A 10,606-nucleotide genomic window follows, 5' to 3' on the forward strand; every position below is an offset into this window, starting at 1 on the left:
AAAGAGGCAGGGAAGGGGAGGGAGGAGAAAGAGTGAGAGGGAGGTGAGGTTAGTGTAGCATGGCCTGGCCAGGGCCAGAACTGGGGAGAGAAGGGAGAGAAGTTTCCCCCAGTTTGCATACGCACTGGCCTTATCTCTGGAATGGTGCTGGCCCAGCCCCAGCCACCCCCCTGCCCACCTGCCCATCCATCTGTCTATCTGCCTCAGGTGTCTGGGAATGCTGGTTAGAGGCTACCAGGGAGGGGGACTCCAGGGGCCGGCCCCCAGGAGCTGAGGTCTGAACAATACCTTGGAGTCAATATAAAAGTCAAGGGACTCAGGGGTGGGCTTGGGGGGGTTGGCCATCCCCCCTACTTGCCCACCTCCCAAGAAGCAGGCTTGATGGTCAGAAAAAGGATCCTTGAGGCCAAGGGGGGTCTTTGTTGGGGGTCTGTGCTAGGCTCAGCCACTGTCACAACTGTTGCTGAGGTGGCTGCTGTGGGCAGGGCACATGCAGCCGAGGAGTCAGAGTAGAGAAAGGGGCCGAAGGGCCTGAAGTGGCCCCTAGTGCCGGCTCCAAGCCATTCTGGTTCTCCTGGGTGCTGGGGCTGCCAGTGGTGGGCAGGGGTTGGGGGGGGCCCTCACCCCCAGTCTCCTCCTCCAGCTCCTCCTCCTCCTGGGCCTCCTCGGCCTCTGGCCCTGAGCTCCGTACCCTCTTTGGCTCTAGCTCCTCTCGGGCTGGGTCGTCGCCCTCCCCACCCCGATCCACCTTCCGCCGTCGCCGCCTCTCCAATGCCCGGCCCCGTGCCCGGCTCCCATGGCGCTCTGCCTTCTCCAGCTGTGTATCAGACAGGCAGAAAGAGGTGTGGGCCAGCGGTCAGGCCTGGGATCCCTGCCTCCTTGGCCTGACCTCCCGGCCCTGTCCATGATCCCTATCCTCACCTCCAGAAGTGTGCGGATCCGCTCCATGTCTGGAGGCTGCCCAGCCCGCAGTAGCTGCCAGATGCTGTGGTTCTCATCCAGGGTCACCTCAAGCAGGTCCCCTTCTAACATGAGCTCCTCCAGAGGGGCCCGGGTTGCCTCAGGCAGCTCTAATGCGGGGCCAGTCAACTGTGGCAACAGTGAGGATAGCAGCTCCAGGTCTGGTGGGTTGCAGGGACAGGCTGGGTTAGAGGCTGCTCCTGGCTGTGTCCCCACCACCACCACCACAAAGCCGAGAAGCACATGGGTCACCAGGGATATCCAGTAAACGGTCTACCCACACCTAGACCTACCTCTCTTACCTGAGCCCTCCCCCGGGGCTACCTTCTCAGGACTGGTCACACTGTCTCCGTTCTCCAGTAAGCCTGGGACCTGCCAAGGAAAGCAAGGATGGATGGTGGTAACTGAAGAACCAGGCCCTATTCCCCACCGACCCCAGACTCAGGGACGTTCCACCTCCTGCAGGAGGAGTAGACAAAGGCTGTGGCAGGGAGTAGTCTGGGGTTCTGGACAGAATATAGAATGGGGAAGGGAGGCCGGGCCGAGAGAGATCAGAAGTCAGAGAGCAGGGACAGGGCTGGAGCCTAAATGGGGGCGGGGGCAAGGAGACAGGAATTTGGGGGCAATAGCTGGGTCAGGCAGCTCACCTTGGGCATATCCTTGCCACTGCCTTCTCTGAGAGGGTCAGAGGCAGGGGCTGAAGGGTAGGTAGAGGGTTCCTCAGACTTGGGTTCAGCCTGCAGCCGCTCGCGAAGCTCAGCCAGCCGTCCCAACAGAGCAGTCACATCCTCAGAGGCCAAAGCCTGCCTGGCACGGCCTTGCCAGCTGATGGCCCTCTCTGTGAGACACTGCAGAGCCTCGCCCTCGGGCAGCCGCACAGGCAGTCTCTGCAGGGCTACCAGCAGTGCCAGGATGGTTTCCAGGCGCGGGCGCCGTGAGCGCATGCACAGCGGACACAAGAATTTGGTGTCCCACTCCCACCAGGCCAGCAGTGGGGAAGAGGTGGGACTGGGCCTCGGGGAGCTGAGGAGGCGGGGTACCGACACACATCGCCCATGGAACCAGTCCTGACACAGGTCACACTGCAGAGCTCCCACCCCAGCCGGCACCTGCCCACACACACACACAGAGGTTGCAGAGGAAGCTGTGGCTGATGATGCCAGTGGACTGGGCTTGGCGGAGTTGGTGCGACGCAGCTGCAGGATACCCTCCTTCTCCTTCTGTTCCCCCTCCTTGAAGGCCACGATCTGGCATGCCCAGGACAGCGGGAGAGGAGGTCAGCAGTCCATCCCCTCCCTCCTCTGGCACCTTTAACACCCTACTCCCAAGCGAGGAGAAGCGAGGCCCAAGGAGCAAGCAGTCTGCCCAGGGTTGCCCCGCTCAGACACTTATCACCACCAGGCTCTCACTGTGGGCAGCAGTTCCTTACCACAGAGCCTGGGTCCCTGAGATCCTGTGCAGACAGTCCCAGCAGCTCCGTGTCAGATTTGTACAACCCCAGCTCCTTCTCCATCCACCGGCTGCGTTTGGTGCTGTCCGAGCCAGCGTCTGCACACGGGCAGAGCACCTGAGGCAGGCAGACAGGGTGCGGATGACTCAGCTTCCCCTACCTCCCACTCCCAGTGCGCCCCAGCCCACACGTTCTCCTCTGAGCCATCTCACAACAGCCAGACCAGGCAGGAGAGGCTGGGGGTCAGGGTGTATGTAGGCCTCACCTCCAGCAGTGTGTAGCAAGAATTCTTCTTGAGGAAGGTCTTGGAGGCCTTCTCCCTCCAGGAGTGCGCTGTCAGTACCTGCAGCTCTAGCTGTCTCAGCTCCTCCAACCCCACAGGTAGGTCCCGGCCCACAGCCACCAGGCCCTCTAAGTCATCCAAGCAGGGGTAGTGGTCACCATTCTGGGACAGGGGCAAGAGAAAGCTCAAGTCAACTTGCCAACATCGACCGAAGTGACTCTGTGCCTGGCCCTGAGCTGGGAAGAGACACTAGACTTGTAGTTTTTGGGCAGAACAAAACAGGGATCATGCTAAAGGGAAGCGTTCCTACGACTCCCACACCCACTGGCTCAGCCTGCAGATAACCCAGGCAGTCCCCCTGACCATCGGACTCATCACTTTGCTGTGGTCTGCCTCTTCCACCCTCCCTGCTCCTACCATTCCGACCCTTTCCGCAACCTTTCCACCCTCAGGCTGGCCTTGCGAGCTCTCCTCACATGGCTCACCGCCAAGCACATTTTGCCTCCTCTCAATCTACTGTGCCTGCTACTCTAGCCAACCCAACCCAGCACAACCCAATGTATGCCAGCTCTCCTGGCTGGACCGACAGTCTAGGGTGGAGGGTCAGGGGGTGACAGGGTCCTCACCTGGATCTCGTCCACATCAGCAATCCAGGCCCGGGCCTTAGCAAGAGCCTCTTTGAGAGCCTGGATGTTGGGCAGGTGAACAGGGATGTTTTCTGCCTCATGGATTATGGCCTCGAGTGTGGCTGGTGGATGCTTCTGCCTAAAGGCAGGGGAAAAAAGAAGCCTCAGTCTAGAGCGATCTGCCTGACCAGTGGCCTGGCCTGCCCACCAGATACATCAGCAGGGGCCCCTGGAGCTGCCACTCGGGCCTACTTGCTAGTATTCTGCCTACAGGGGGCTGCTAGTCCCTGCTCACACCAGACTGCACGCACCCACCCAACTTCTGCCATAGGCTTTGCGCCTCTGCTTGTTTGCCAGGCTGTCAGCCTGTTCACGCTGCCTACACAACTGGTGATATTCATCTGGCGCTGTAGTTTGTCAGGTGGCCCTTGTGTGTGGCTTCTCCCAACATCTGTCCATCTGCCTGTTAGTACCTGTGCTCGTGTGCATGTGCCCATGTTAGCCTGTAGAGCTAGTCCTCTATCCACCCCGTATCTGTCCATCCCTGCCTCTATGTATACGTGGAGTAAAAAAAAAAAAAAAAAAAAAAAAAAAAAAAAAAAAAAAAAAGGTAAATTAGGGAACAAAAAAAGGGAAAAAAGTCAATACACCAACACCGGAGTCTGGTACCCAAGGCCACCCATGGGAATCGCTGTCAGCTTTTCCACTAAACTGTGAAGGTTGTGGTACAGGAGGGGGCGGGGAAGCTGGACCTACCTGGCCTCCAGGCAGAGGTGGGCTTTCTCCTCCCAGCGTTCAGCAATGGTCAGCAGCTCCTGCAGCTCAGCCCGGGCCTTATCGACAGCAGGGCTAGGGGCTACACTAGCACCCGCGACCAACAGTCCCCGCATGACAGCCAGGGTGCCCCTTCGGGCTGAGGGGGCCAGTGTGCGCTTCACCTCATCCAGCCATCGCGCCTGCTCCACCTGCCGCTGGAGCTGCTGGGCCTCAGGCACCTCCACCCCCAGCTGCTGCCCCCTCTCCAACAGGGACTGCAGTAGCCCTGGACTGGAGGGCAGTGAGGCCAGGGCCTCACGGGCCTCAGCCTGGTAGACCTCCACCTGTTCCAGAATACCCTACCAGGAAACAGAAGAACAAACTCCTCAGCTGGGCCCACTTAGAGGTCCACCACCAAATACCTTTGCCCCATCTACCTTCTTACCGTCTAGTATTTGGGAAGAGAGCCTAACATGGGCTGCGTTCTCCTCCTTTGCCATGCCCTAAGGCTCCCTGCCCTTTAGAATACCCTGGGGAATTTGTTAAAAACAGATTCCTGGGCCCCACCCCTAGAGAGTCTTAACAGGGTTTGGTCAAGAGTTAAGTCCCCAGAGGATTCTGATGTATGTACCAGGAGACCCTCTGCCCTAAAAACACTCTGCTATGCTTGGCCTCCTCATAGACCCCTACGCTCACTCTCGTGTCTACTGCCCTCTTCATCCCACTTCTCCTCTCCTTTCCTGAACTTGACTCAGCTTTCCAGGCCCACAAACATCCTTGCTCCTTTCTCCTCTTCCACCTCCACCAGGACACCTTCTCTTGACTCTGCGTTCTGTACTTACACCCCCTTTGCCTCCAGCTCCTGTTACTCTCACAGGTGCACCCTGTCTTGCCCAAACACTTGACGCTTTTTAAGGAAGCCAAGAGTGGCCTGCTGCCCAGGTCTCCCAATCCCCCCGAACCCTCATCAGCACTCCGAGCGCATTCCTCCTCACCTTGACATCCCCAATCTGGTGCATGGCACAAGGCAGGTTGTTCATCTGGTCCAGAAAGGCCCGGAGCTCAGCCAGGGTCATCTGTAGACCAGCCACCCTGTGGGGGCTATGGAGTTTCACAAGTGGGATTTCAGGTCCAAATCCAGTCCCCTCCCTCCATCTCTGTGCTCAGACCCAACGCCTTTCCTCACACCTGCCTACCTTGATCGCTCCTACTCCACAGTGCCCCCAACTGTCCAGATTAGAGGAGGGGGGTTTAAGATATCAGCACATTCATATGATGAGAACAAAGAATGAGAAGGGAGGAATACAGGATATGTTGGGGGGGAGCTTAGAAATTAAATGATGGTAACAGAAGCTGGACTTTTCAACTCATCCTCTATTGTGAACTCTCTGATCAGGTTGGTACTTCTGTGTCCTTTTATTGACCCTAAACCTTCCACAACTCCTCTCAGCCCACAAAATCCCTAAGCCTGCCAGAAATCTCCAGGTACTGATAAAAAGAACCATTTCTAGCTTTCTTAGCACTCTTCTCCATTCTAGTTGCCTGATCTCCTTGCCCTCCCAACACCTCTTTGGCCGCCTTGCACCGCAGCGCCTGTCAGCTTCCTGCTGACGTCATCTGCCCAGCGGCACTCAGAGCCCACTCCTCCTAGGGGCTGGCTCCTCAGCAGCCAGAATCAGCCCGCCACTTCCCAGGGCCATACCCGGCCTCCTGGCCACTGACGAGTCCCAGAGCCTGGGACACGCAAGCCTCCGCCTCGCTCAGGCAGTTCTTCAGTCGCTGCAGCAGCTCACTGCTCGGAAACCTCCGCTCACGGGCCTCGGACTCTAGTGCCCTCAGCTCTTCAAGGCCTGGAGAGAGAATGAAAGCAGCAAGGAGTAGGCAGTATTGAGTAAAGGCAGAGGAAGGGGGTGGGGGGGTACAGAAGAAAAGGGAAGAGAACTTGCCTGTGGAGTCCCTCCGTCCCCCCATCACTCACTGCGCTTCCGCCCATCCTCCACCTCCAGGGCCACTCGAACTTTGTTGGCCCAGGTGTCAAAGGACTCGGCCCGAACCTTCAGCTTATGCAGCATGGCAGGGAGCTCATCCAAGGTGTATCGATACCTGGAGGAAGATGGCAGGGAAGCACACATCTGGCCCAGCTCTGCAGCCCCTCCTCAGCCCACTTCCTTCAGTAGGCCCCCCCTGCTTACCGCAGGTACTGCCGGCTACTGGAGCACTTGCAGAGGTCATTGATGTGGGAAAGGCAGACAAGGCCATCTGGGCAGTCATAGCAGGCCAGGGCTGATAGGAAGCACGTGGTCTTGCACTTGATGCACTGGCGCTCATCATCTGGGAGCAGCTCGAAAGCCTCTCGCTCAGCTTCTGTGATGCCCTGGGAGCATTCAACCCATGCACATTATATAGAACCCAAACAGGGCTGCAGATAGGCCCCTATCTCTGCCACAACCAACCCCACGTTCAACTCCAATCTGTGCTGAAGAGTTCTGGAGAGCAAACTCCACAGAACATACTGCCTCTGTGAAGTTCAAGCTCTCGAAACTGGGGAAATCAGATGAACCAGGGCTAGACCAGTGTGGGCTGAGAGGAAAAAAAAATCAGGTAAGATTCAGATCAGCAGAAAGGGACTTTAGGGTGAGAGAAGGTGAGGAAAGCGGTGGGCGAAGGCACCAGAGAGGTGGCACTGTGTGGGGAGTGGCCAAGAGAAAGGCTGTGTACAAGGGGAACAATGCTGGCTTCCAGTCTCTCAGCGCCCACTGTGTTCCAGGCACCGTGCTGGCAGTTTGGCAGGCAGGACACACTGCAAAGCACATATAGAACTCACAGAAATAAAACTCTGTGCTTGTGTCCAGTGTTTAAAGATGTAATTTTTTTCCCAACAATATGGCTTCTAAACCTATGCCAATGACTTCATCTGCTACTCAGATGAAGAAAAAGCATTCTGTTCCAAACATGGAGGAAAAGCCAACTATGCTGAAGTAACTGAAAGACAACATGATGCTAGGTATTATGGCCAATTTTAGGGATTTTTAAAGGGAAATTCTAACAGGTTTCATTCTATATTGACTGTAACATCTAACCTCTGCATCAGATAGGAGCCTTTGTACATTACAAATCCCACTCTGCCACTTATTAGTTGTGTGATATGGAGGAAATTATTTACACCTCTCTGGGTTTCTGTTTCCCCATATTATAAAATGGGAGATAATGGCATCATCTTCATTGTGTTGTCATGAAGATTAACAAAGATACAGCAACTCAGGACTTAGAAAAGTATCATAACGTTTAGAATAAGTGGAACCACAAAAGACCCATACAGCCAAAACAATCTTGAGAAAGAAGAACAAAGCTGGAAGCATCATACTTCCTGATTTCTTTTTTTTTTTTTTAAAGATTTTATTTATTTATTTGACAGAGAGAGACAGCCAGCGAGAGAGGGAACACAAGCAGGGGGAGTGGGAGAGGAAGAAGCAGGTTCATAGGCGGAGGAGCCTGATGTGGGACTCGATCCCATAACACCGGGATCACGCCCTGAGCCGAAGGCAGACGCTTAACGACTGTGCCACCCAGGCGCCCCTACACTTCCTGATTTCAAACTATACTACAAAACCATAGTAATTAAAACAGTATGGTACTTGCATAAAAACAGACACACAGGCCAGTGGAAAATAATTAAGCCCCAAAATAAACCCTTGCATATACAGTCAACTAACATTTGGTAAGAGAGCTAAAAATACTCAACAGGGAAATGACAGTCTCTTCAATAAGTGACACTGAGAAAACTGGGCAACCACCAGAAGAACGAATTTGGGTCCTTATACCACCCAAGAAAATTAACTTGAAACTGAATAAAGACTTAAACATGACACCTAAAACCTAAAAGCTCCTAGAAGAAAACATAGCGATAAAGTTCCTTGACACTTGTTGGCAATGAATTCTTGGACAGGACTCCTAAAGCACAAGCAACAAAAGCAAAAATAAGTAAGTGGGACTACATTAAGCTATAAAGCATCTGCACAGCAAAAGAAATCATCAACAAAATGAAAAGGAAACCTACAGAACAGGAGAAAGTATTTGTAAACCACCCATATGATAAAGGGCTAATTAATCCAAAACATATAAAGAACTCATCCAACATCAATAGCAAAAACCCCCCACAAACAATCTGATCAAAAATAGGCAAAGAACCTGAACAGACATTTTCCAAAGAGATATGATGGCCAAGAGGTACATGAAAAGATGCTCAACGTGACGATCATCATCATCAGGGAAATGCAAATCAAAATATCACCTTACACCTGTCAGAATGGCTATTACCAAAAAGACAAGAGATAACAAGTGTTAGCAAGTGATGTAGAGCAAAGGGAACCCTCGTGTACTGTTGGTGGGAATGTAAATTAATTCAGCTACCTGGAAAACAGTTATGGAGGTTCCTCAAAAAACTCAAAATAGAACTACCCTATGATCTAGCAATCTCACTTCTGGATATATATCCAAAGGAAATGAAATCAGAATCTCAAAGAGATATCTGCACTCCCACAATCACTGCAGCATTATTCACAATAGCCAAGATACCAAAACAACCCAAGAGTCCATCAGTGGATGAACAGATCAAGAAGATATGGTATAATACATACAACAGACTATTATCCAACCACGAGAAAGAAGGAAATACTGCCAGTTGTAGCAACACGAATGGACCTTGAGGGCATTATACTAAGTCAAGTAAGCCAGACACAGAAAGTCAAAATACTATAGAATGTCACTTATATGTGAATCTAAAAAAGCCAAACTCATAGAAACAAGAGTAGAACGGTGGTTTGCAAGGGCTGGGGAGTAGGGGAAATGGGGAGATGTCGGTCAAGGGCACACACCAGTTAGAAGTTTGGGAGACCAAACAAATATTTACTATTATTAGCTCTAATTTTCAAATTAAGGATACCTATTTCACAGGCCTATCACATTTTACTAAGGAGGAAACTAAGTCTCAGAGAGAGGGTCTGTAACCTGCCTGAGGTAAGAATCTGACTACAGTCTATTTTGACTCTAAAGCCAGAGAATGCTCCAAGTTCAGATGCAGCCCCTAGGTATTTCTGGATCATAGATTCCTCTGAGAATTGGATGCGAGCTAGGAACTCCCTCCCCATAAGAGTACACACACACACACACACACACACAATCTTTTACAGATTTTTAAGACTGGGGGGTCTAGAACCCTTCTCTAAGGTTAAGGGCCAAATACAAAGAATTCTCAATCTCAGGATAGGAATACCTAGTCTTCCCACCTTGCTTTGACTCCTTCTTATAGTCTGGAACAACTCCAGGGTCATCATTTAATAACAGCACTGAACAGAGAGAGAAAATGATGCCTGGGAAAGCCCAGGGGCTTACCAACTAACACCACAGACTTCCAACATTACCACAGCTGAAATTCTTCTTACAGCCCATGCTCACGGGAAAGTTATAAATGAGCTTTAAAATAAGAAAGTATTACCCTAAATGGGCAGCAAGGGGTCCCTCAGGACGAGCATTCCTTAGTAATACTGTAGAGGACTCTCACTAAGTCACTTCCTAATTGGGCAAGTGTGGAGCTTTAAGAAGGCAGTTGAACTACAGGAGTAGCAGTCTCACTCATCTACAAACACAACTGACCACATGCTTATGAGAGATCTATTAAAGAACTGCCTTAAAAAAAAGAAAATAAAGGAGAACCGCCTTGTATTTGGTAGTATCACCTTAGTTTGAGCTACTGAATCATCTGAATGTAATAAAATAGCATTTCCTAAGAAATGTTCCATATTTCAATCATTTTCTTCATGTATGAATATTACCAATAATAGCAGCTATTACAGTGTAAGTGCAATTAATAGATGCTTTGACATAAATCACCTTCCTCAAGCTTTACAATTCCCTTGCAAGTTAGGTATTTATTCCCATTTTACAGAGTGGGGAAGTGAGACTATCAGAAGTTAAGTAACCTGAAAAGGTCACCCAGCTATATCAGCAGTAGGGGTTTCATATGCCAGCCTGACCTGTTGGGTTATTTAAATAATTACAAATAGCAGAGACACCAGCACTTGCTATGGGGTCAGTTACTTAACAAACATAATCTTTAATCTACTCAACTATCCCAAAAAATAAACATTATCATCCTCATTTTTCAGAGACAAATACTGACAGTGAAGTAAATTAACTTGCCCACAGTTGTTGATAAATGGCAGAGAATGGAATGTGATTTTCTGGGGGTGAAGATTTTACTTATTTATTTGAGAGAGAAGAGTGTGTGTGTGTGCACAGGCCAGAAAGAGCACAAACAGGGGTAGGGGCAGAGGGAGAGAGACAAGCATACTCCCAGCTGAGCAGGGAACCTGACGCAGCACTTGATCCCAGGACCCTGGGATCATGACCTGAGCCGGAGGCAGACCCTTAACTGACTGAGCCACCTAGGTGCCCTGGGTGATTTCCTTTTTTTTTTTTTTTTTTTTTTTTATTTTTTTTTTTTTTTTTGACAAGAGAGAACCCAACAAAGGA

At 51.4% G+C, this 10,606-nt stretch overlaps 1 protein-coding gene across 7 annotated transcripts in view; it reads right to left on the minus strand.

Annotated features, from left to right (window-relative positions):
* KDM5C (lysine demethylase 5C) overlaps window positions 1-10,606 on the minus strand; it is a 33,873-nt gene that overhangs the window by 1,354 nt on the left and 21,913 nt on the right. For 3 of the 7 annotated variants that reach the window (XM_011234260.3, XM_011234258.3, XM_011234257.3), the window contains 12 exons: window positions 6,268-6,449; window positions 6,054-6,178; window positions 5,778-5,925; window positions 5,071-5,176; window positions 4,076-4,434; window positions 3,320-3,458; window positions 2,676-2,855; window positions 2,390-2,527; window positions 1,608-2,207; window positions 1,254-1,332; window positions 922-1,121; window positions 7-817 (listed from right to left, as the gene is read on the minus strand). In XM_011234260.3, the coding sequence (XP_011232562.1) occupies window positions 452-817; window positions 922-1,121; window positions 1,254-1,332; window positions 1,608-2,207; window positions 2,390-2,527; window positions 2,676-2,855; window positions 3,320-3,458; window positions 4,076-4,434; window positions 5,071-5,176; window positions 5,778-5,925; window positions 6,054-6,178; window positions 6,268-6,449 (2,622 nt within the window). In that variant the 3' untranslated portion in view covers window positions 7-451. Of the gene's footprint in view, window positions 1-6; window positions 818-921; window positions 1,122-1,253; window positions 1,333-1,607; window positions 2,208-2,389; window positions 2,528-2,675; window positions 2,856-3,319; window positions 3,459-4,075; window positions 4,435-5,070; window positions 5,177-5,777; window positions 5,926-6,053; window positions 6,179-6,267; window positions 6,450-10,606 lie in introns of those variants that run through there. The other 4 variants (XM_011234259.3, XM_034649883.1, XM_034649882.1 and 1 more) reach the window with 2 other exon arrangements.

This window comes from Ailuropoda melanoleuca, chromosome X (genome assembly GCF_002007445.2).
Source record: "Ailuropoda melanoleuca isolate Jingjing chromosome X, ASM200744v2, whole genome shotgun sequence".
NCBI lineage: Eukaryota > Metazoa > Chordata > Mammalia > Carnivora > Ursidae > Ailuropoda > Ailuropoda melanoleuca.